Here is a 26,700-nt window from a genome sequence, read left to right on the forward strand (position 1 = left end):
GTTGTTTGCGCTGAAGCGTCCAGTTGGTCCCATCTGGACGAAAGTAAATGGGATTTTTTTTGTGTGTGTGTGTGCCTGTTCACTAGGCCTGTACTGTCCATCATTTTAGGCGGGTATCTGATCACTTCACGCTGGGGACAATATGGCTTTATACCAGTGGGTTTGCTTTCTCACCTCAGCATTACATTTTACTGCTTGTAAGGTTTTGGTTACTTTTAAACTATGTGCAAATGCCATTCTGTTTATGAAAACTGAGCTAATGATATTTTCCACTAATGACAAGCAATTTCTCAAAGGAGAACATGATTTTAATCCAGTATGAATCACTGCTGAAATCTGTGTTCCGAATCATTTGCATTTCCTTTGTCAAGTATGAATATTATTTATTGTTTCTTCAGTGAAATGCAAATTACCATTTTTAATTTTCAGAATAATAAGGTAGACAGCACATAAATTATGGTGGAACACTAAGTTCAATTTTAAACTCTCCCTAATGTCCCTGAATACCATGTGATTGTTGATACATACAGTGTATATATTTTTCCTGCCTAGAGCCGTTCTGGCAAAAACTGAAAACAGAACTGTATAATTTAAAATAAAGCTGTATTATCTTGATCCTTCAGCATTTTATCTTTGTGATAAGAATAATCAATATATGATCCTCAGATTTATTGGTCTACGGATCACAGCAATTTAAAAAACTGGACTATATTCTCTGGAGTATTCATTTAAGGAAGACTTCTAATTATTCACTGGTTTGTGTGGTTATTGCTGTATAGTGCACGTTTGCAGACTGATGAACTTATAAGTGATTATGTTTTCTAACTGTTGACGAAGCTTTTTTTATAAACCTTATAAGGCTTCTTCCTGGGGTGTTTTAATTGCCCATTTCTGTTTTCTACCTTGTAAGACAGTTGTATAGGCATTTCTTAACATTTTTAGATGTAATGTTTGTCTTTTAAGAAAAATGAACTTGTTTATTGATAGTAGAACCCCTTGGGTACTTTGGCTGTTGATTTATAATGTTGTTGTTATTATCATTAAATATATATTTTTAGATAAAGCAATCATTATATAAGTCAGACTTAGCTCTGAGATGATGAAAAGGTGAGGCTCCTGAGGTCTCTGTTTCCTGGGACTGCAGGTTCTCCAGGAGTTCAGGCTAGCTGACACATCATCCTTCATTTTGTCTTTCCCTCATAATAAATCTCTAGGCCTTGAGGCACCAGACGCATGCATGCAGATTTTTCTGCATTCTAGTGTCTAGATGGAATAACAACTTCTAGTCCTGATGCCAGAGCATATTGTAGTTCATCTCTGTAGAGCCGGCTTCACCCAGCAGTGACCACATGAAAAAACATGTCAAGAACACTGTTTGCTCCTATTGAAACTTAAGCAATTTGTTTTCAGACTGTGAGCAGTTTCAGCCTATTTTTGGAACCCCTTTGTGGCCTGACCATTCTTTGCAGCGTAATTTATGGTGGCACTGTAACATATGGACTTTTCATCACTGTCCACCCCAATTCTCAGCTGAGCCCAGGCTCTTCACTCTCTGCCCCGCTGTGGCTCCAACCACTGCCTCCACTGACTCTGGAGCAGGTACACCAGCCAGCAGTTTGCATTAGGCCATACAGACATTCAGCTAGAAGAGTCACTGAATTAAATATGGTGGGAATGCAGCCTGAATAACATAATGCATATGTATGGCTGTGTCCCAGGAACCTGTTTGAGGAGCCCAGTGAACAGTAGCTAGAGTATCCCTGTGTGCACCTGAGCTTCAGTGCCATGTGGAAGGTTTGATCACACACACAGCAGATTGGTTGGCGTGAATTCACCCGAGCATCTTCAGGGTGTCTCACAATGACAGTCACTGCTTGAGGCAGCTTCTGGTCAAATGAGATGTTACTAGGATTTCTCTTGATCTTTAATGATGACAGTTATTTTCTGAAGCAGCTGAGGTGGATTTTTAGAAATTAATTGACTCACAGGTGATAGTATATGACCCTAGATGTTTTGTTTTGCAAGCGTGCTGTTCTAATAGCTGTTTGACAAAAGAATCCAACCTTCCAAACCCTCATCTTCACATCGAGAAGCAGTGTCATCCCAGGCTTCTCTCTCTACTGCAGTTTACTGGGGTAGTGGGTATAAACCACCTACTCTGGAACAATATGTTTAGAAGCTTTTAAATGATGTTATCATCAAATATGACCTCTCTCTCTGTCTCTGTCTCTCTCCCCCTCTCTCCCTCCTTCCCTCCTCCCCCTCCCCCCCCCCCCCCCGTGTGTGTGTGTGTGTGTGTGTGTGTGTGTGTGTGTGTCTGTGTGTTTCTATCAGTTTTGGGCCATTTGATGAGAGGGTTTTTTTGTTACTATTTGCAGGGTTGGACTTAAAGACCAGAGGTCTGGATGCTTTGTATTCTTAACCTAGGTTTCCAGACTTTCCTCTGGAAAGAATCTCCTAGAGACTATATTAAGAGAGAAGCAGCTAGACACCCCTGGGTGTAGGCTAGGGGACTGGAATTTACATTTTCAGCAAGATTCCAAGTGCTGCTATATGTAGCTTTCATTCACGTGCTCTAGAGCGTCTGTCTATACCTGACCCTGAAAATGAGAGGAGAGGCCTCAGGAGAGAGCATGCTGTCAAGTCGCACCGCCACAGGGGTTCACCTCAGGCCTGCACCCTCTCACTTCATGATTTTACTGTGTTCGCCCTCCTGGTTGCTACATGCTTCTCTCTTTCTTTGATGATTTCTAAAAATGGCTAATGTCCTTAATAACCTTAAGTTTCTAGAATGATTTTGATTTCAAGTTATGAATCTTTATACAGGTATATAATTTAATTTGTGCAAAATTTTCTGTAAAGTGTATCATTTTGTGATGTAGTTATATATACTAATGCAATTACATATCTTATAATCACAAAAATACATATAATATCATTTTCGCTCTTACTGAACATGTGTGCAATAAGATAAAGCAGACTATAATTTTGACTTGGTAATGGAAATTAAAAATTACTTCAAAAATTGTTTCAACTATGAAACGCTCCTTCTCAGAACAAATTTACTATGTGCTCCCATTACTAGAACAATCATAAAGTGTTTTTATTTAGTTTCTTCATTTATAGATTCTTGCAAAGTAATCATGTAAACTCTAAAAAAATAAAAATTACGTGTGGATGAGTATTCACCAAAAGCCCCAGTTGACGCGACCTAACAGTACTCAGGTCTTTCTTGTGCCCTAGGTGTCTGTAATATCCCTGTGCCCACTCCTCCTTTGGGTCTATAAAGGAAGAGATTAACCACCGACACCCCACAAGCTCTGTCACAGATTCTGAGTCAGGGGTGCTTGATCTTTTACCATAGAACTGCCAGTAGCCATCCCAGTACATGATGTGATGTTTAGAGAGATGAAATTCTTAGGAAATTGCCATTTAGGAAACAAGAAACAAAAACGTAGGATGACTGGTGTGGGCTTGCGTAGCAGGGCATTTCTGTTAAAGAGTGAGTCAGAGAAAATGGGGTTTGGGGTTTGTGTGTCCGTGATTAAATGCAGTTGGCGTCAGTCTGATGTATTGATTTTGCAGGGCAGAATCCCATGTAGATTCTGAATCTCAATGCAGTGTGGGAGTCTTTAAACTCTTGTCTTTTGTTTCTCCATCCTAAGGGTTCCCTCCACTGGGCAACCCCAAATTCTGGTTGGTGTTGCTGCTTTTGTGTTGATGTGAGGGATTAAACCCAGAGCCTCAGCCATGCATGTTAGGCAAGCCTTTTACCAACCCTCAGAGTTGTGGAGCTGAATGAACAGTCAGATTAGGTCATGAATGAGGAAAGATGCTAGTCATTAGTTATCTCTCTAGATGCTCTCTGTGAGTTGGGACTCAGGTGGATATAACTTTTTGTCTGTATCTTAGGGTCAAGGATTGAGAACGACAAAGCTATGAGTTCAACGTTTTTCCTAAATATTCATCTTTCTATACACAGAAATGGGGTTTTTCTTAAAAATTATTTAAAAGCAATCTTTACTATTCTAATTGTTCAAATGTTAGATATTAAACAATCCTCAGATATGTGTTCTGGTATGTGAATGTGTTAATATGGTAGGAAATCCTGTAATTGAAAGGGCTATTTGAATTTACAGTTAAATTGAAAAATCTTGATTTATCTTATCAGTTAGTTTCCCACTAATTTCCCCACTAGTAGCCATTAATTAAATTAGTCTCAGTATGGTGCCTAGCTCATAGTAGGTGTTCTGCACAATGAGTGTGTAACTGAACCAAAACACTGTGATTGAAGCCTTAGATCAGAGCTTCATGGATGGAATTTGGGGCCTAGCAGAAAGCTCAATATTTGGAAAATAAGCCTTTTGCTACTGTTAGAGAACTTTGTGTTGGAGAGGAAGGGCCAGCAGCAGTACAAAGAGCTGTCAGCACCTGGCTGTTGTTAACCAGGTGCTGACTCTCCTGGTGATTGTGTTTGTTTTTTAAGAGAAAAGGAGCTCCTCCATCAAACTAAGATGTCTTCCAATCTGGGCAGAAAGTCTCACAGACTTATATTAGATGTAAATGACTGAATTCTTCTGTAATCTCTGTAAATATTCAGATTATTCTTTTAACCATTGATGTCTCTGATTTTGTATAGACTGAGCAAAGCAGGTGCCTTACTGTTTATAGCACATGCAATCATTCCTTTCTTTGTGATGTAAAAACACACAAGTGAGAGCCTCTTCCTCTCACAGGTGGGGACACTGAGCTAGTAGCATGCATTCAGATCCGCAGTGCATAGCTCCCATTGTCCAGCCCACAGCATGGGAGAAGTTACTGAATGGGAGGATTGGAATTAGAAAACTTGCAAGTGTCTGCTTAACACTGTCTACATGCTCAGCATGTGTGTGCTGTGAGATAGCTATGTGTGAAGCAGTGTCTCCTTTCTTTATGCTTTACAGTCTATAAACTGTTTGCTTTATGTCGTTCTGGTTTTCTATGTGTAGGAGTCATGAAGAAAACCCCACCTTGGCACCATGCTCCCTTGTCTTGTTTGTGTAACAGAAATGGCTCCGTGGCATATTTAACAGGAAAACTGCATAGCGTACCACTGAGAGACTACCCTTAGGTAGAGGGTCGGACAGCCGCTGCATCAAAGCCTTAAGACGTTCAATGAAGGGCAACCATATCCTCTTCTGTTGGCAGACATAGCTGTACTTGGATGGGCTGTGTATCAGCATAGCCTGCAGTGGGGAAGGCCAGGCCTTGCTCTTGAAGGTAGTCACCTGTCCAGAGTCTCATAAATGCTCATGGTTCTGTCTGTTCACTACTGGAGCTTTTGCTAGGAGGGAAGAACCCCTCAATGTGCTATTTGTCCACTGTTATCCTTGTTTGCTAGGCCATCTCAGCCAAACTTAGTATGTTTCTTTTAAAACAGAAATATAAATAGCACCTTCAAGAAAAAGTAAATACAATTAATATTTGTATCAAAAGCTCCAAGATGTATTGTTTTTGACCATCTGTGCCTCAGCCACATTTCATGACCCCCAGACTCCCAGGTGGGATGAAAGAGAAAGCGTACTTGGAACACTGGCTTCTCAATAGTGTCTTGATAGAGTTCCATTCTCTTTTGTAATTGGTTTTCTCACAGTTAATCTGAGTGTGACTTCTTTGTCCTCTGCCTTTGACCCATCATCTTGTCTTCTGATAGTTACCACTTGGTTTCTGGGAGGTCAGTCCAGTCTTCCAGATGTCCACTTGTTGGCCTCTCTCACCTACATGCCAAGTTCAGGAGAACTGGCCTGTCTTAAGGTTGAGGAAATGTTCTCAGAGGAGGAAGGCCTTTCCAGTATCATTAGCCACTTCCTACTTGAGAAAAGTTTCTTTCTGTGGACAGTACACAGTAGAAGATCCTGCTGAGACAATGTGCCTGTGATGGACCGGAGTACTAGGAATGGCAGGAGTCGGTCAGAGACGGGGTGCGGCATCTCGGCTCTCAAGCCATAATGATGGGAAAGAGCGTTCATAGCCAAGAACAGGGTCCACGTTACTAAGAGGAAGAAGAGTTGCCATTGCCCAGCCTCAGTCCGTGCACAGCCAGATTTCTCTCCTTGTATTGTCCACTCTTGACCCTCTTGTAATAATCAGCTTCTGTAGCCCACATACTCCACTTACTAACTTGTACCCAAAAGAAGGTTCTTTTATCATTTTAAACATTCTTTCTTGAAATTATAAATACATAATTTTCCCCTTCCCTCTACTCCCTAGAAACCTTCCATTATACCTGTCCTTGTTTTCTTTCAAATTCATGGCATATTTTTTCATTTACTCTTATTTTACACATTCTTTCTCTCTCTCCTTCCCTCTTTCTCCCTCTCTCTCTGTCTCTGTCTCTGTTTCTCTCTCTCTCTCTCTCTCTCTCTCTCACACACACACACACACACACACTTATATTTACAAAATACATAAATACAGTCTGTTTAGTGTGTGATGTCACTTGTATGTATATGTTTGCCAGGCTGATGACTTAGTTGGACTACAGAACAAAGAAAAAGTTGGTGGGTATGAAAATCATATGCACTGTGTGATGAACTACAGCATAAAGAGAGGGTGATGCACTTAATCCACATTAAGCTTATATGCTCTACTGTGTCCTTTACCAGTAAGCTTTGTGTTTTAAACTTGTAGCTGAGATTCTTATATGATGTAGCACATATTATCAGACACATTCTTTATAGATAGTAGATGATAAATATATCAATCTGCATGAACTAAAGAATAAAATTTCCTCTGTATGTGTGCATTAATAATTGCCAATTTTCAGCACTCCTAAAGTTGAAAGAACTATGTCAGCTAAACTTTGTTTCTCCATGTACAGTAAGTTGCAGAAACTTGCTTTAAAAAAAAAAAAAAAGAAAGAAAGAAAGAAATGTTCTTTGCTAAAATCAAGGTCTTTTTGTAATTATTGTGCTTTGAGAGACTCCACTTGTCAGACCCCTAGTGACTCACAGGACTGTACTTCTTAAATGCTCTGACAGGACATCTGCACACACTAAATCTGAAACTGCAGGGGAAAAAACCTCCTAGACATTGCTCGTTTGTCTCAGTGAGAAGAGAACTCTGGACTTGTGGACATTTGAATAGAGCATTTGGTTAGAACATTGCCTTCCAAGGAAAAAGTTTAATAGAAAAATCATAGACGAGTGAGAATTAAATTCATCACCGTCTGACACACACAGCTTCCATCCAGTTGGAAGTGTGTCACTGCTGACACCCAAAGGACTCTGGGAGCTCTTAGGCACAAATACCCTTGTTTTATCTCTGACACCTGAGTCACACTAATTCTTACGGAGGCCTTGGTATTGCAATGAAGAACATGGGTAAACTTGGACACTTACACTTGGAATTTGTCTGAAGAGGTTATGAAAGCCACAGATACAGTGTGATACTTTGGACATTTAAATTTCTTTTTCCTTCAGTTACACCATCCTAGGAAAAATGTTCTTCAACTCTGTAGATATCCTGTCTTACCTTATAGAAATTTCCAAGATTACCAATTTTAATCTAAAGATATACCTTGAATGGTGAAGTACTGTTTTACACAGTTTATCCTGAAAAGATTTACCATTTCTTATGGAGCAGAGTCAGGATGGGTCCTGCTAGAAACAAGTTGTTTAGTGGACCCTGTGTGTTTTGTGGAGTGAGCTCAGCAACAGTCATCACTTCGTGTGTTGCTAAAAGCAGATACTTTGGGATATTCTTGAAAGGGAAGGAGGGAGGAAGGAAGGAAACAAAGAAGCAAGAGAGGGTGCTTCTATTCCCACTCAGTGTAAGGCCCTTCGCATGTGTTCTGTTGCTGATGCAGCTGCCCTGATGCCACCAGCTTGATGCTGTCACCCAGCAGCCACTGTGCAGGTGGTGCTCAGACCACGCCTGCCTCTCCTACTTCCTGTTCCTCCATGTTCCCTTCTCTCTTTTCTTTCTTTCCTGAAATATCAGTGTGAAGGCATTGGAGGGCCTGTGATTCCATCCTAAGCAGGACTCTGTCATCTAAGGTTCTTACAATGACTCGTCATTGTAAGGTTCTTTAGGGTGAGTATCTCATCTTAAAGTCACTTAAACTTCCCAAGCTTTAATGTAAAACCATAAAACAAAAACAAGCTCAAAAACCATTAAATCTGATGGAGATTTTAAAATATCTTTGGTTAAAACTGATATGATAATTTTATTCTCAGCAATTTTTACCCAACATATATACTCAAAACCAAATGATTATACTACAAATACTGAGTAGTTCAAAGAAACAGTAGGCAGAGATGTATATTTATTAAGCTTTTATAGAAATACATATATAAATAAATTGTAAAGCAATCATGAAATCAAGCCTGTGGGCTTTATCTACACCATTGTTTCTCAGGCCTTGAAGCCCTCACCATGGCTGCACCAATAAAGCGTTCCCTAAGTACATAAAGGCTCTGATCGTTAAGATTTTTATTGCCAACCACACATACAGAGCTGCAAATTGCCTTGTTTCAGATTTATTATGTATTACTCCAGAAATTCTATAAAGATCAAAAGAACTGATTACAGTGTTGACCTTTGCATTAACTCATCTGAATTTAAATTCAAGTGTTTGATTTGGGAAAATAAGTCCATTTATCATAGGTCTGCTACTGAGGGATTGTGCCGCGCTGATTGGGAGTGCCGGGACCAAATTTATTTATTGAGCGTGGGCTTGAAAATTGTTTGTAGGACAAGAGGAACAAAAGTTTGACCTGCCGTTGTGTAGTACCAGGGGAACACTGTGAACATTGCCCTTTCCAAACGCAAAGTACTTGCTCCATTTCAGTCTTGTTGATAGAATCTCCAGATATTAAATTGAGCAAATATATACTGTTTTAATCACAACCATCCCATGGTTTAACATTAACAACCCTTCTCTTACTAAGAAAGATAATCACTTCTTCCAGGGAAACCTTGTTCTTAGAAGTTACTGGCATACTCCCCATCCCGAAGTTAACGATATGTTAACCCTAACTCACACTTTTCCATGTTTTTGCTCTTTGATTTACTAAGAAACTATTAGTAGGCAGTACCTTTCTGTGCAGAATTATCAATTCAATTAACTTTACATATTGAACTGTTTAGTTGTGGACACAAAATTTGAAATTTAATCCCCCGCAATATACCCCACCCCTAAGTGGCAAATCTTGTCTATATTAATATACCTTTCCACTTTCCTCAGTACTTACAGAGTGCTAACGAGTGAACTGCCCAAGGGACCGTTGGCAGTCAGTTCTACCATGTACAGATCTATTCCTAAACCTGTGCTCTCTGGTAGTCTAAAGCATCTGTAACCATGTGGTTGGGACTCAGTCCTGCTGACTACAGCAGTGACTACAGCAGTGACGGACAGAACTTGACTCAGAGCAGCCTCAAGGACCCATACTGGGGTGGAGGGGAAAACACATTCTGGATTAAGATTTATATGCATCTCAATACTAGGGTTCAGCTCTCTGCTCTTCTTGGTGATTAACCTTCCAGTTCCAGCCATGGAAAGGCCAGGAGTTTTCCCCATTTGCTAAGATTCAGTGAACAGAAGGGAAACCATTGCCATATACCTTTAACATTTACGGAATATCTGTCCTGCATCTTAAAATGGGAAGATACAGCAAAGCACATTCTTTTCCTCCCTCAGGTTCTGTAAAGTATGCCTGATGACATTTGGCCCTTTGGACTATATGTGGTGAGAGTGTGCATGTGTGTGTGTGCTTGTGTGTATGCATTCATGGGTTAGCATCAGGTGTCTTCTCTTGTTCTGCTCCTGGTTTTTGTTTTTGTTGTTGGTAGTGGTATTTGTTTGTTTTTAAGAATTTGCTTCTCACGGTAGCTGAAGTTTACTCATTGGCCAGGGCTGCTCAGTGAGCTCCAGGGTCCTCCTGTTTCTAACTCTCCAGCACTGGGATTGGCTGCTCAGTGAGCTCGAGGGTCCTCCTGTTTCTAACTCTCCAGCACTGGGATTGGCTGCTCAGTGAGCTCCAGGGTCCTCCTGTTACTAACTCTCCAGCACTGGGATTACAGGTGTGCATCTCTAGACCTGGCTTTTTGTGTATGAGTGTTGGGTATCCTTACTCAGATTTGATGGTTGCACATCAAGCCATTCACCTGGCGTGTCATTTCCCCATCCCCTTTTCAGACTATTAATATAAGCATAGAACAATTTTATAGAGCTGATAAAATTAAATCCTGGCACTAAAATAAACTCCATACCACATGATATCACTTTAGTAACATTTACTTATGGTGTGAGAATTTGCAGAGCCTACAGGACACTGATAATGCTTCACGTGGGTGTCTCCAAATGTTGGGACAACATCTTCAGCTTGCTCGTCATGAGCTCACACTTGTTCCAGTCTGGCTTTAGAGCCACTACAAAGCAAGGGTGATTTTAGCGTCTACCTTCCAGGCAATTTAAATAGATGATCTTGTAGGATATCCGCAAAGAAATATTTAAAACAGAAGGAAGAGAAACAAAGGAATTTGGTATCTACATGAACTCATCTGAGACAAAATCTATGTGTTTTAAAACAAGACGGTAGAGTAGAGGCTTGTGCTGCATCATCGTTGTGAGGGTTAGAAAGACATGGTCTTGGTCAGAGTCTGTAAAGGTTCATGTTCACAATTGAAAAAGAAAAGTCTGTGAACCCAAGTAGTGTAGCCTACATGTCAGTAAAATCTACTTAGAAATCTGTAATAGATGCTTCTTAATTTCCTTGAAATTGACAAAAATTGATCAGCAGTAAGACATCCTTGAAGGAAGGAACCACTGCAACATTGTCGGTCTGAATTTCCCAGTATTATCTAACTTACTGGATTACTGCCGGACAGAGTTAGGAGCTGAAGCACTTCACCGTTTCCTAATTAGCTTAACCAGCCGTCGAGTCTCTCTGCGCCTTGCTGTGCTCCGATGAGTTAGATTCTTTCATTCCACTTTTCTTATCATAAAAGCTTGATTTTTTTTAAAATGCAGAGATGATTCATTTACCTGTTATGGAGGACAGGGTTTTACAAAGAGAATACGAGATGGAGGTCAGTGTGAAGAAGTAGCCTTTCGTATATTCAGTTCATCTCAACTTCCTCAAGCTAATTAACTTGAACTCAACAAATATTTTGAATGCCTACTTTGTACAGACATTATCTTAAATAAACCAGGTAGAAAAATTAATAGAAGCAGGCCCCATGGCAGGGTAAAGCAGACATGTCCATAAGGTACTGTGTGTGTCAGTGCTGAGATGGTAGAGGGTTGAGGAGAGTGAGGAAAAAGGAATAAGACAAGGGACCTCCCATTTCTAGTAGGTATGAAAATCATTTTCAAACTCAACACAACAATATGATGGTTTGGTAATATATTTTAGAGAAAATACTGAGTTCTGTTTTTAATTTACATTTTAAAAATTGAGGTCTGATAATTTAAAGTGACATGTAGTTTTTACCCTTGATTTTTATGAACCGTAGTTACTGATAAGGATTTAGTGTTCTCTCAGTGGTTATCACCTGGGCAAAATCTTCCTAATGAGCAGAAAGTCAGTAGTTAGCATCAAAATCATACAGGGTTCAACCTGATCACAACCAGGTTCTGAAGAGGTCAGAGCAAAGAGTGGACTGATGCAAATGGAGACTTGCCAGGAAGTCAGAAATTCACCTTCATGTTTGGACAGCTGGAAAGTCCTGTGAGTCCAGGAGGAAGTGTGAGAGGGCAGAGAACGTGAGCAAGGAGGAGGAGGGCGTGACAACTGCGGCAGCCATTTTCATCTTGGATTTCATCTGTCTTTAAGCCTCACAGAAAAGCTGTGCGGTCAGCATTAGGCACTGTTTAAGGGTAACACTATGAGTGAAGTGGGGCTGCACTTCACTCTGGGAGAGCCACAGTGGTGTCACCCTAAGCTGGGTTGGGTGCCTACCTTTAGTCCCGCCAACTTACAAGTCTGAAGCTGGAAAATTACTTGAGCTCAGGAGTTGGGACCAGCCAGAGAAGAAAGCAAGGCTCCCATCAAAGCACGATGCAAAGACTAAAGCATAAAAAAGAGATGGCTTTGTTTCTTGTAGTAACTTAGTTTACTAAGTTAGTGCAGTAACTTAGTGTGGTGACTTATCAGTACACTGACTTAGATGATTCACAAATTTTCTTTCGTGTGAGACTAGAAAAAAAAAGCTAAGACTGACCAATGCTAAAACTAAGTAAATAAGTGAAAATAACATTTTAACTTAACACTTAGACTTAAAGCAAAGAAGCTATCCGAGGACTGTCCCAAGCCTGTCTGTGTGGGAGAGATGGAATAGTGATGGAAGTGTGGAGAGGGATGTGCTCTCCCTCTGTGTTATGTATAGAGGGTAACTGAAGCTGCGGCCTGAGTGCACTCTCCAGTGGTTGTAGAGTGAAGAAGAGAAGACCAAGTTTCCAGTGGAAGAGATACATAAGTTTGTAGGCATCTCATCTTACTGCCTGATAGACTGTTTGATTTTGTTTTTCATCTATGTTCTGAAGGTGTGGGGACATAGCTCAGTCAATAAAGTGCTAGCAATGCCAGACTGAAGAAGGCTCAGGCTCAGTGTCCAGCGTCCATGTGAAAAGCTGGGCTTGTGACCCTAACTCTGGTGCGGAGTCCTAGAAGGCCTCTGACTAGCAACCTAGCTTAGTAGGAAAGTCACAGGGCCCATTGAGAGACCCTGCCTCAAAAACTCAAAGAAGATGCCTCCTGAGTAACTGCTGGGCTCCACAGGCACATTTGTTACACATCCATACACATGAGCAGACACACACTCATGTACATGCTGTGTGCAAACACACAGACTACAAGAATTTAATTTTCACTATACACAAGAGAGCGTTCTCTACTCACAGTGATAAGCATATAGCTTTGAAGTTTTGCTAATATTTTCAGGAACCATATTATTAGCTGAACAAAGGTCTTTGTTACAGTAAAACATTCAATGAAGGAAGGGAAGTGTAATTCCTAGAGAGAAAGAAGTGATGGAGAAACAGGTGGATAAAGTGAAGACCAATAAAACTCCACCAGAAGTGTTGAAAGTTGGAATGCCGTAGGCAGTAGGTGTGGCCACTGGTGGAGTCTGTGGTCCCCCGGTTACTGCCTGTTCATTGGCATTGGTTCCAGTTCTGAGTCTGTTGGGTTCCTGCTCACAACTCGAGTCAGTTGTGCTGGCCCATTCAACAAACACTGTAGGCTTGATTTTTGTGCATAGGAGCTTTTTGAACAGTCTTGACTTTGACTTTAACTTAAACTCCTACAAAAGCTGAGAAGGTCATAACTCACTCCTTGATAGACTTACTTCCAGTCAGCTCACTGGCCTCACTAGAGCTGAGCAAGTAGTACTTGACATTGAGATAACATCTGGTGTAAAAGTGTTTAAATCAAGTGATTGGAACTAAAACCTAGCAAGGAGTCATCCTAGCAATTAGGTCGAAAGTGAACTGTCAAGCGAGTTGATAAAGCCGGTTGGGACTATAAAAGCTAGGCATGCTACAATAATAGCCATCTGTGGTAGATTGAATGAGATGTCCCCCAGACTCAGTCATTTGAATACTGGCTCCAGCTATGGCAGCTGAAAGGGTGTAGCCTTGTTCTGTGGGCTCGAGATTTTTAAAGACTTTGCATTTCCAGTTGCTCTCTGCTTTGTGCTTGTGGTTCAAGATGTGAGTTCTCAGCTTTTGTTTCTGCTGTCATGCCTGCCACTTGGTGACATCATGCTCATTAACCCTCTGGAACTATAAGGTCAAGTACACTGTTTTATAAGTGCCTGGGTCATAGGGCTTTAGCACAGCAGTGGAAAAGAGTAACAATACACCAGTGTCTGCTGATACCGGACTGTTTGTTGGCATTTTCCTAAGAACTTTGTGATAACAGTTAACTCACATGAGCCCCGTTTGGCATTAGGAGGCAGTCTCTACTGTCAGTTACCTTTCTTTGTAGCTGTGGGAACAGAGTTAACAAGAGCTAAAGGGTGGCAAAGCATTAACTGGTACAGCTTGGCTTCAAAGACCACACCAACTGTAGTCACTTTATGTCAGGACTATCCATGGATTCATAGATCACAGGGAATTGGGGGTTAAAACTGAATTCAGTCCTTGAAAGTTCTAGCACTTGAGAAGTTGAGACAAAAGGGTTCCAAGTTCAAGGCCAGCCTAGAGAAGGTAACAGCAAGACCTGCCTCAATAAATAAATAAAGTAAACACAACAGGAAACAGGCATGTTGATACATGTCTGTACTTCAAGCACTCAAGTGACAGAAGCAAGAGGATTACCATGAATTGAAGGCTACCTTGAACCTCATAACAGAAGACTTCATCTCAAAAAGCTCAAAATAAATACAGTAGAGAATTTCATTTTGAATATGGCTTTGTTTCTAGTTTAAAGTAAACTAGGCAGTTGAAGCCCTGGTCAATCAATAATAAGATGGGCATTTCTTAGTTATGAGTTTAGTACTTGATAATATCTTCACATTGTGGCCTTAGATTGTGAGTTGAGAATTGAGTACTGCTTGCTAGAATGTCACTAGAGCTCCAGGAAATCTTCTGTCCCCACCTTGTACCCAATCCTGGCATTACAGGTGTCCACAACCCTTCACCCAGGCTTACACGGATGCTGGGGATCCAGACTCAGGTCACAGTCATGCAGGGTGTGCCGTAACCTGCTGACACATCTCCCCATCTGCCATTTCTAAGATGTACTTCCAAAGCCTTCCAGCCTCTGTCCATCACCCAAGCCACAGTGTTTTCAGGTTTATAAAATACTCTGCAGCCACCACACTCTTGCTGCTTTCTTAGGAGACATCCTTACAGACACATCTGGAGAAAATGATTCTCTAATTATGTAGGTATCCTCTAGCCTGTTCTGTCCACAGTTACCTATCACAATGCGCCCCACATTTCTACACTAAAATGCAGGCTCTTCTGCTTGCTGAAGACTTAGGGCAAGTTATTATAACCTGTCTAGAATTCATTGATGAAAAATGTGTGTTCATTTTTGGAATCTCACAAAGCAGGAAGAATAGATATTTTACATTCAGCTTCCTAAAGTACTTGGCCATCTAGAAAGTATGAATTCTATATTTGTACAAATCAGTAATAGTGGCTTTGTTACTGAGTACATGCCAGATTAGTCACAAGGATGTCAAAAAACAGTTGAACTTGGAGTTGCCCATAGCTCACTAGAGAAGAAGGCGTTCTCCTTCTGCTACTCCAGCGGATGCTCAGCTGATCTGTAGGCTTCTTTCAGGCCCTGATAATTGCCAAGAAAAGCAAGTCAACTGTAACACATGCAACTCAGAGACCAATGAGCTAGGTATGGTTGGTACTCTGTTTAATTTAATGTCACTCTGGTGACCTTTCCATTAACTGGAAAGCATCTAAGTTATCATCCAGTGTTGTCAGTCATAGTGTGTACATGGAAACTGGTATTCGATGTTAATTTATAAATTAAGTGTTCTTTAAAATTAATGTGTTTTGTAAAATAAATATCTGTCTCCATTTCTGGTTCTAAGACTGCTCATCTCCAGCACTTGTAGGTAGCGTAGAGATTCCTGGATCGTATGTCCAACACAGCCTGGCTTTCAGAAACCATCTGTATTGTCCTGGTATCTGTTGTTGCTTCCACAAGTGTGTTGTTTTTCATTTGCTTTCACAGCGGGCAATGGGATATCTCATTAGTATAGCCTCTCCTAGAGCCACCTTACTGCAGTTGTGCCTTCATAAGGAGCCTTCCCTCGGCTCCCTGTACTGCTTGATGCTTCCAGCTCACTTGACTAGACAGGAGCCGTTGTGAATGTTGGCTCTGCCTTGCTCCTGTTCCAATCCTAGGTCTCCATGCTTTATGGGAGCCAGAGTAGACAGATGCCAGAGGAACTTCCTTCTAATGTGTGCAGAGGAGCCTGGACTCCACATCTCCAGATCCTGAATGGAAGAGTCAGAAAGCAGCTACAAGTGAGGATTTGTTGAAAACCAAAATATGAAAATTTAATATAAGAAAACCTATTTTCCTTTTTGACTTGGCTAACCTTAATGGGGTATAGCAGTATCAGTCTGGTGGCTTGTATTCAGGCCTAGCTTTGACAGACTAGGATGAACAATATTCTTAGACTTCTGAGCCTTCAGTATTTATCTGGTCTGTGTTCCCATAGCTTTCAGGTAAGGTTGGTGTCCTCATTTATAGTCACTGCTCCTTGTGCCTGTGTTCTATGTTTCCATTCTTTCATCACCTAACATCCAACTCAGCTCTCAGATTCTTTGGTGGATCAGAAACAAACAAAAAGAACTAAAGCCAGGATTTGCTAGCATGGGCCTTATCAGAAAGCTTCTTGTGCTTCATGGCTGGCTGGCTGGCGGGGCAGGCCCCGTCTCTGTTGATTTCATATATTTTGAGTTTGCAGATACTTGAGCTAGCAGGGTTTGTGTTCTGCAGTTCTTTAGACTTCCAGAGCACCCAGCACACTTCTTGATGGATGGAAAGTTCCCCTCCCCTCTTTCATTGGTGGGAACTGAGCAGTGGAATGACCAGTTTTCTAAATGGAAGGAAGAACAGGATAGGGATAGCTGGCCTCATTGTCAGTAAGGATTGAACTTGGTGCAAGCATCAAGATTCCAAGCAACAGTTGCCTGAACTAAAGAGTTTGGAAGACATACTTATTGGAAGACATAATTAGATGGTGTGGTTTACTCAAGTGAAGAGACCAGGGTGAGAGAGAGAGAGAGACAGAGAGAGAGAGAGAGAGAGAGAGAGAGAGAGAGAGAGAGAGAGAGAGCCTTTAGTTCTTTCTGCCTCTCCTAGTTAGAAGTGGATACGAGTATCCGACATGCCAGGTGAACTCGTGCCACATGGGTCTTTCCACATGCTGCTGGTAAGTGACAAGAGCTTACACGTGATCACCTCCAGCCGCCTGAGTGTCACTTAAGTTGAAATAGATTATTTGCCTGCATCAATTTAACCTCAGTCTACCATAGAGTATTCATGAAATGTGAGCATGTGACCATGTGATTACCTCCTTGAAATAGACATTAGCCAGAGATGTTAAAAGTTACAAGTTATATTGGGGATTTGTCTTGCAGCTCATTGGGTATGTAATAGACTGAGAGCATAATTTCACTGTGTTGTCACTAAAACTCCACTTCTTTGATAATTTGTCCACTCCCTCATTTTATCTTGAAGAGTACATCACACATGTTTGGGATTGTGACTTTTCCCCTCTCCTCTCAGATCAAACTTGTATTTTTTTCCAATTAACTTATTTATTCACTTTACATCCCAATTGCTACTCCCCATGCCTGCCTCACTCAGTCCCTCACCTCATTCTTCCTTCCCCTTCTCCTCTGAGACAGTGGATATCCCTTCCCCCAACGTCCCCAGGTTCTTCCCCCATCCTGGCACATCACTTCTCTATAGGGCTAGGCATATCTTCTCCCACTGCGGCCTAAAAAGGCAACCCAGTTAAGGGAAGGAATTCCATAGATAGGCAACATCTTTGGGCATAGCCCCTGCTCCATTTGTTGGGGAACTCACTTGAAAATCAAGCTGCATGTATGCTACATATGTCCCAGGGACTTAGGTCCAGCCCATGCATGTTCTTTTGGGACCTCTCTGAACAGTCTCTGAGAGCCTCCAAGAGTCCAGGTTAGTTGACTCTGTTAGCCCTTTTGTGGAGTTCCTATCCACTTTGGGGTCCTTAATTTTTCCCCCAACTCTTCCATAGAGTCCAGAGCTCAGTCCAAGGTCTGGCTGTGGGACTCTGCATCAGCTGCTGGGCTCCTGTCTACAAGCATAACAGAGTATCATTAACAGTGTAGTGATTGGTGCTTGCCTGTGGGATGAGTCTCAAGTTGGGCGAGTTATTGGTTGGCCATTCCCTCATTCTCTGTTCCATCTTTGTCCCTGAATTTCTTGTAGCCAGGACAAATTTTGAATGTAAAGTTTTGTAGATGGGCAGGAGTCCTACCTGACTACAGGAGTGGCCTTCAGGTTCCATATCCCTACTGTTAGGAGTCTCAGCTGAGGTTCTGCCTATAGATTCCTGGGAGCCTCTACCATCCCAGGTCTCTGGCTCATCCTAGAAATGCCCCTCATCCTTCATCCCTGTCAGCTGCAGAATTCCATTCATTCTCCTGGGCCTCTCTCCTGTCTCTCCCCACACCTGATCCTGATGCCCCCTCTCCTCCCCATTCCTTTGTCCACCCTGTTCCCCTCCTCCATATGCCTCCTAGGACTATTTAGCCTTCTAACTTGTATACTTTAGTTATGGTCCCTCACAGTACAGGTTATCCAGATTGGCCTGCAACACAGGACTGAATAGAGCAGAGCAGTTTGAGGACTGTACTATTTTTAATTGTTTTCTTTGCTAAGTGTATACTGGCTTTAAAATGTGCAGCCATCTGTATTTTCCTTATGAATTACTATGAAAGTATCTTTGAGATTCTTAGAAACCGTATTTTAAGTGTTGAGACCAGCTGTAACCTTTTCCCCTTGATTTAATTCAAGATTCTACAGAACACCATTGGCCTTCTTGGGAAGTAACAAGTTGGCTCCCTTACCAAAACAGTTTGAAAAACACAGTGGAAACCATGCATGCATCTAGACAGGTGACTGAACAGCATGTGACAATGTCATGTATTACCTGATGTGCATAGAAAATAACAGTGGCTACCAAAGTGTTATTGGTCGTGTTATTCTTGAGTATAAAAATAAATTTTACTAAGCACATGAAAATCTTCCCAGTTGCCTCAGATCTTTGGATAAAAGATTATTTAATGTACACCTAGAATTTTGGTCCGAAAAGCTGTCTTAATTTGTTAGGTGTCACAATGTGTGCTGAATCAAATGTAGCCCTTTGACCTCTTTGACAACCAAATATATATATATATATATATATATATATATATATATATATATATATATTTGTATATTTTCATATACAAATATATATATTTGTATATGAAAATTTTTCATATACAAAATTTTCATATATATATATATATATATATATATGAAAAACAGTTTCACATGTGCCATGCCCTGCAGCATAATTCTCCCTAGAAAAGAAAGCTATGACTATCTCTTTTGTTTTCTAAATCCTACCCTTTATATAATGTATATAATAGACAGGCTGTACAAATGAATGCATATGAGCAAGATACGTTGCATTCTGTGTTGCATGCACACACACACACACACACACACACAAACACACACATTATTCTAAGGAAGTTTGTGAGTATCCAGAAAGATAGTAGAATTTCAATATACAAATACTTATTGTGAGCTACAGTTTGTGGTATGTATTTCAGGCTAATAATTAGGGCTTACAGTGTGTCAGTGTGTCATATCCCATTGGTGTCTGGTGAGGTGAAAGGTTATCTTATATGTCAGCTAGATAACCCTGTGAATGCTTTTCAGCAGGTAAGATAATGGGACTGAATTCTGAAGTGATGTTTGAAATATATTGAAATGTTATGACATATGAGAACCATAACTTTAAAAATGTAGCTACTCTTTGACATCTTATGCATATTTGACAGTATATGCATTTGAACAAAGATAAAGGAATTAAGCCAAACATAGTTTATGTTTCAGTTTATATATTTAAAAAAATAGTTCCTGTTATGTATGAGAGAATTATAGGTAACTTATGAGCTCTGTTAAAGCTCAAGCATGTGTGTGTGTGTGTGTGTGTGTGTCTGTCTGTCTGTCTGTCTGTCTTTGGGGCGGGGGGGGGGGTGGCCGTAGGTAGACAGATATAAAAGCTGTCAAACAAAACCTGCAGCATGTTTTCTTTTCCGTCTAAGAGTCTGAAGTGACATTTCCTGCTCCTAGTAGTAGTAGTAATTTAACCCTTTCCAGGCTAGAGAGCTGGCTCAGTAGTTAAGAGCAGTTGCTGCTCTTTCAGAAGATCTGGGTTCAATTCTCAGCACCCACATGGCAGCTCACAGCTGTATGTAACTCCAGTCCTACTGGATCTGACACCCTCTTCTGGCTTCACGGCACTAGGCACACATGTGGTACACAAACATGTATGCAGGTAAAACACCTATACACATAAAAATAAATAATTAAAAATAATATAGCTCTTTTTAAATTGCTATTAGGTTTTTTAAAACAAAAATACTTCAGCCCAAACATAAGCATGCTAAGAATATTTCTAAATTTTCCTTTGTATTTCTAGCACCCCATGTATTTAAAATTTTGTTTTTATTTTTATCTTATATGTGTATGCGTATTTGCCCTCATGACTGTATATATTTCAGAGGCCAGAGAGAGTATCAGATTCCCTAGGACTGGTGTTGCAGGCAGTTGTAAGCTGTATGAATGGTGGGAATCGAACCCAGGTCCTTCCGCAAGAGCAATAAATGTTCTTAACTCTCCAGCCCTCTAGCACACTACTCTTCATAAAGCATTATACGTTACGGCAAACCATTTTTTTTTTAGATTGAGAATAGTGTTGAAGAATTTTAGTTCTTTCTCTTTTTTTGTATGCGCTTTCAAGATAATTTTGTCAGCCTTCACTATGCACAGTATTTTGAGCAGATATTTGTTTCTTCTGTATGTGTATGTTTTAAAAAAAAAAAATGAGTCATAGAAAACATTTATTTTTAAAAGTACATGTGAATTGCTTTGATTTGGATTGAATAAGAAAGTACATATTTATGGCATATAAATTGCAGTTTGGGAAGAATGTGTAAATTCTCAGTATAATTTAAGCACACAGATTTCATGAAATCTTCAAGTGCTGTTTCGTCCTGTGGACGTTTCTTGGATCCATCTGCATCTGCTCTTGAGTACAGCGTCATTACAGAGTTTACATCAATTCGTGTTGTCTCCTTGAAAACCAGAATGTGGCAAGATATACATGAGGGATTTTGGAAGCCCCTGGTCAGCCAGTAGAGGCCACTCATAGCTTGCTGAAACTAGATGAAAAGTGAACCTCGGTCTCTATCGCCCCGTTGAGCGTCAGTTTGAGCTGTGGAAAGTTTAAATTGTAACTCAGAAAAAGATTACTATGAACTAGCATGAAGGCAGTTGCCACTGTGCATCTTAGTTAGGCATGTGTGCAACCTTTCTGTTGAAGCACTGCATTCTCACTATTATAATGTAGAGACAGTGTTAGCAATCACACCAAAACATGAATGACGATTAATATTCTAATAGGCTAGTGATTTTAAATTTCCAGTTTATACAGATTATTAACTGGGAGAAACTGTACAATGGGGATTTGAAATCATTACATCATATATTTAGTCATATGTTGGTGTATTTTAGATGTATATATCTAATATACATATATGTATATATAGTGTGTATATATAGTATGTGTATATACATATACACATATACATTATACACACACATACACACACACACATATATATATGTATGTATGTATATATATATATATATATATATATATATATATATATATATTAGGATATGTGTATTTCTCAAGAATGTGCCCAGATGACTTCATCTCAAAGAAGTCACACAGCATCCAGCTACTTTTCTGGAGGCACTGTCCACCCTGAGCTCTCCTCAGTCAGCCGCCCCCTCACTCTGGCCTCATCAGCCCATGCACATTTTTGTGGGTTTTGCAAGTTGTTCCACAGAAATATTTACTTTTTTCAAATGTCACTTTAAAAGTAAGTGTGCCTGTGTTTCTTACCTTCTGTGATTGTGAGCATGAGTGGCGTCGTGAAGTATTTTATTTACTCACCCCTGTCTGTCTTGGCAGAGTTCTGAGAGTGGCAGTGCTGGCACGGGTCCCTCTCCTCAGGTGCTCGTGGAGTAAGTCTGAAGGTGTAAATGTAATAACCATTTGCCAGACTGCTTTATAGAATATTAGTTCCTCGGCCTTTTAAAAAGATGAAGATAACTCCAGAGACCTGCACACAGAACCAGTTTCCTTGTCGTTTTGCCCCTGTCCCTCAACACCCTGCTCTTGCTTCCCATGCCCAGAATTTAAAGACATATTTTGAAACTTTTGGGGGGGGGTATTTTCCTTAATATCTATCACATGTATTTGGGGACACATTGATTCAGGACTGCTTGACTGCAAAAGATTGCTTCTCTCCTCCATATTGTCAAATTAATCATTATCCTGAAAAAAAGAGGAAACTTTTGTATGTGGACAAACTGGCAGGCAGTTCAGGCCTTGCCTCCCTCCAGCCTGGAGGCTCCAGGGCTTTGACTAGCCAGGCTCGCCAAGTTGAAAAGCCTTCTTTTGAATGGCAGCCTGCCATGGTCAGTGTTCGTCAGTGCGGGCACTGAGGCAGAAGAGTGTGTGCACGGCACTCAGCTGTGGTGGAAAGTGAGCACAGGGCTGGTGGCCAGGGTGGCTGGAGGCACAGAGCAGAGCTGCTGCGTCTTCATGCTGCTGTCAGGGTGCAGCTGCAATCATCCCCAGTTCTAAGCGCGGTGGCCCCTCCACACTGGCCAGCCTTGTCCCAGGCTCACAAGTGTGTCTCAGCTCAGTTTCTGGTTCAGGGACAGATATGTCAACTGAAACCTGCAGGAGGTTGTATTGGGAAAATGAAAAACAGGTGCTGCTAGTCTCTGAAAACCTCCAGTCATCATGTTAAACGTCATGATGGAGAAGAACAAGAACTGAGTGAGGGGCTAGGTGTTCCTGGCTTCACATGTTCTGTTAAACTGAGGGACTAGGTGTTCCTAGATGCACCTGTTCTATAAACTGAGGGGCTAGGTGTTCCTGGCTTCACGTGTTCTGTTAAACTGAGGGGCTATGTGTTCTTGGTTCCACATTTTCTGTTAAACTGAGGGGCTAGGTGTTCCTGGCTCCACATTTTCTGTTCATCTGAGGGGCTAGGTGTTCCTGGCTGCATACGTTCTGCTAAACTGAGGGGCTAGGTGTTCCTGGCTTCACGTGTTCTGTTAAACTGAGGGGCTATGTGTTCTTGGTTCCACATTTTCTGTTAAACTGAGGGGCTAGGTGTTCCTGGCTCCACATTTTCTGTTCATCTGAGGGGCTAGGTGTTCCTGGCTGCACACGTTCTGCTAAACTGAGGGGCTAGGTGCTCTGCACAGGGTCATTTGCTTGCCCTTCCATTTTGTCAGCAGTTGTTCTTAAGTGTGGTTAAGATGTTCATCTTTCACTACCACAGTGTTTGCTGATGTCAACTACGTGGCTGCAAACAATAGCAGCAAAAGCTGAAGTGACAGCAGAAAAATCACATAGAAACCCTCCGTTTCTGGTTGTGCCGTCTTGTTTTGATTGGTAGAAACAAAAATAATGTAAGTAAAGATACTTTACTTAGAAGTACACTCACTGCCAATGTAGTAATGTTTAGCAGCTGAACCCTAAAGACTTAGGGCATGCCATATGGTTTCCGAGATCACTGTTACTAACACTGACCAATTACATAAATGTTGATCTCTCAGTTCTACAACTCCCCAAGAACTCTGTGTCATGCAGATACTGTTTCTATATAAAATTCAAAGTACCTTTTCTACTAATTGTGTGAGCTAAAATTTTTGGTACTAATAAACTTGACTATCTTGCTGTCCAGATGGTGCATACATCAAATCCTAGGGATGCAGAAGCAGAAGGGTCTCAGAGTTCAGAGCCGTCCTGTTCTACAGGGAGTTTCACTCTAGCCAGGGCTACACAGTAAGACCCTGCCTCAAACAAAGCTGAAACCTCCCCAACTATCTGAATATTTGATCTGCCTAGTTAAAGAGGTGCGAGTTACAATAGTTTGTGATTTCTTTCTAAAACATTGTGCTCTGATTTTGGAAAGTTTTGGTTTCATGGTTTAGTGTTGTTTTGGAGAGGGCTGCACACTGACCAATACCTCCAGCTTTTTAGTTTATTCTTTGAGGCTAATTGTTTTATTTTGTATGTATGTGTGAACGTAAGTATGTATGTGTGTGTAGCAGATATATGCAGAGACCAGAAGAGGGCATCAGACCTCTGGAGCTGGAGATGGTTGTGAGCCACCACATAAATGCTGGGGAACAAAGCCCAGGTCCTTGACAAGGACAAGAAGTGCTTTTAACCAGTCCGTCGCCTCTGTAGACTGATTTCATTTTATTTTTATAAATATTATAGATGCCGAATTAATCAGTAGACCTGCTATGAGTTTTTACAATTCTTAAGTTTCTGAAGGGTTAATTAAGGTCAGCATGATATGCGCGGTATATCGTGCTAATAATCAGTCATATTAAATGCTTGCATGGTTTAAAATGCTTGGAGACTTTAGGATAGGCCTGCTTCCCATGCAGGAGTGCTTCATTGAAGATGTCAGGCTCAGATCTTGGGTAAGGCTTCTTGTATGACATTGAACTCTTAAGGTGTGACCTTTACAACTTCACAGCAGTGGCACTTTAGCTCATTTTTGGAGTGCTAAAAGGTGTCCACTTTGTCTATCTTTAAAAGCAAAATATAAGTAACTTAAAGGATCTGCAGGACAGTCACTTGTGTGTCTCCAAGGCCATGACACATGTAAAGTCATTTAAATGTCTACATTTGATTGTTTAAGTCTGTGAACTATATGCTGCAATTGAAGGGAGCTTGTAGTTTTTAGACATGTGTCCGATTCCTGAGAAATACCCAGTAATATTATTTTTGACTGGATTGAAAGCTTACATTTGTATTGTGCTATAAACTTGTTATAAGTTCTGTTTTATTATATTTCCCTGCATTGTTTTCATCAGGCCATTTATCACATGGGTATATGTGAAATTTCTTCATCTATTAAATTTCAGATTAAGTATTTCAAGCCAGAGCAAGACTTAAATATTTTTGCATAAGTGTAGCTTCAGGTAAACAAGCAATTTTAGCCTTGAAAATAGCTCCTGCTTCTGTCAACATGCTGCTTATTTTTTCTCTGAGATAAAAAGTTCAGTTTTCTGATATTCGTACCAAGATAAAGTCAGTAAACAAGATTAATATAGTGTGGAAAAGGTTGTCAGCAGCCCTGGCAAAGGAAATAAGTTGCCTGTACATAGACCAGACCGTAAACTGAATAAAAGTGTCAGGTCCGCCATGAGATAATATGATCACGGACGTCTAACAAACCATGACACAGGCCCAGGCGGCTTCCCACAGCCCCAGTGTAGAAAATGGATTACTGTGTTCCAGGGATACCTACCGGAACAACATGAGACCGCACTCCAAGATGGATGCAGGATGTGGCCCTGGAGCCGAGCCAAGTGCTCACGTGTGTGTGCTCCTTCTGTGCACGGATCACTGTCATCCCCCCACGCTGGCCCTGCTTGTATAGGAATGCCAGAGTGGATGCTTGGTACTCAAGGGATGGAAGAGGAAAGTTTCCCCCAAATTTTCCTTTTTTTAGGCCATGCTGGTTTTACTGTGTCATGGTTAAATTGGCTCGTGTAATTAGACAGGAATAACTTTTATTATGAGGGAACATGGCTCAGAGACCTTAGCTGTCCATTCATACCCTGTCATTGGTAATGGCAGATTCATCCATTCATAGCTGCCTTTTGCTCCATTTAAGAACAGCAAGGATTCTGTGGAGTTCATAACAAACCTAAACAGTTGTCATCCTAGATAAAACACCTGCTGTTTTCTTTATAGAATTTCTAATTTATATAGACATTGAGGAGCAAATACTGTTCCTTTTGCTAAAATTATATTTCACTCAATGTAAATACCAAGATAGTTCCTTCCTTTGTGGAAATATATAAAAAAGAGCCCTTCGCTGCTCTTTTGATGGAAGTTCTTGTATGCACTTGGATTTGCACGTTTTAATGCAAGCGTCTATGTTTAGGAACTTACCACAAAGCTGGTTTCCCAGAAGCAGCATCTGCTCCGGAGTGGTCTGGTTGACCTTTCACACTAGTTTGGCAGTGTCTGGATGGTGAAGTCACTCCTCTGTCTTAAGCACAAAGTGTACACTTGTCAAGGTGCTCTGATCACGCCTTAAAAACCTAGTTTGCTCACTCTGTTAGACCAAAAGGATCAAACTCCCTGGGACTTGGTGTTTCAGGGGTGCTGAGCACGAGGCTCAGGTTGGAACCACCCTGCACCTCTGCGGCCCGCAAAGGACCTTTCTTCCCAGGCCTTTTGCTCCTTGCCATTTTGCCTTGGATTTGAAATTAATGTTCTTTCTTCCATTTAGAAAGATGTCTTCAAACGGATGCATCTTTGCATTGTCTTCAGCAAGCCATTGTGACTTGTTTTTTGTCGTTTGTTTTCAGATGTCTGCTCCTGGCCCTGTCAGTAACAAGAGGATGGTTCACTTCTCTCCAGATGCCCATCACCATGAGTGAGTGCTCATGTTTCTGTAGCTTGCTTGGGTTATCCATCTGTTTCTCTAGGAAACTAATCACTATTTGTGAGTTAGGACACTTTAATTTGTGCCTACTGTAGTAGCATAATAAGGCACACGGAGGGTAACAGTGTAAGAACAACTGCAGTAGAGCCCATGACAGAGTAGAAGGACTTGTGACTGCATTTTTTATTTCCATAGAGTTTGAAGTTCATGCCCTATTCAAAGGAATCTAGGCCCTGTCTAAAAACATTTAAATCTGCATGACATTGGCCTATAGCAAGCCTGTGCACCAATCCTTCTATGGTACCAGTGTAAATGCCAACTGACCCATCTTCATGATGCCTCTCCACTCTGGCTTCTGCCTGCCTGGCTAGCCTTTGCCTACACAGTGAAGACCTATAATGAAACCAAAA

At 41.0% G+C, this 26,700-nt stretch overlaps 1 protein-coding gene across 5 annotated transcripts in view; it reads left to right on the forward strand.

Moving 5' to 3' along the window:
* Positions 1–26,700, forward strand: part of Gpatch2 (G-patch domain containing 2) — a 142,869-nt gene that overhangs the window by 62,955 nt on the left and 53,214 nt on the right. For all 5 annotated transcript variants that reach the window (XR_013112957.1, XM_034513357.2, XM_076941584.1 and 2 more), the window contains one exon: positions 26,214–26,281. Coding sequence is in view for 4 of the 5 variants with exons in the window: in XM_034513357.2 (XP_034369248.1) it covers positions 26,214–26,281 (68 nt within the window). In the remaining variant the exon portion in view is untranslated. The remainder of the gene's footprint in view (positions 1–26,213; positions 26,282–26,700) is intronic.

This window comes from Arvicanthis niloticus, chromosome 10 (assembly GCF_011762505.2).
Source record: "Arvicanthis niloticus isolate mArvNil1 chromosome 10, mArvNil1.pat.X, whole genome shotgun sequence".
NCBI lineage: Eukaryota > Metazoa > Chordata > Mammalia > Rodentia > Muridae > Arvicanthis > Arvicanthis niloticus.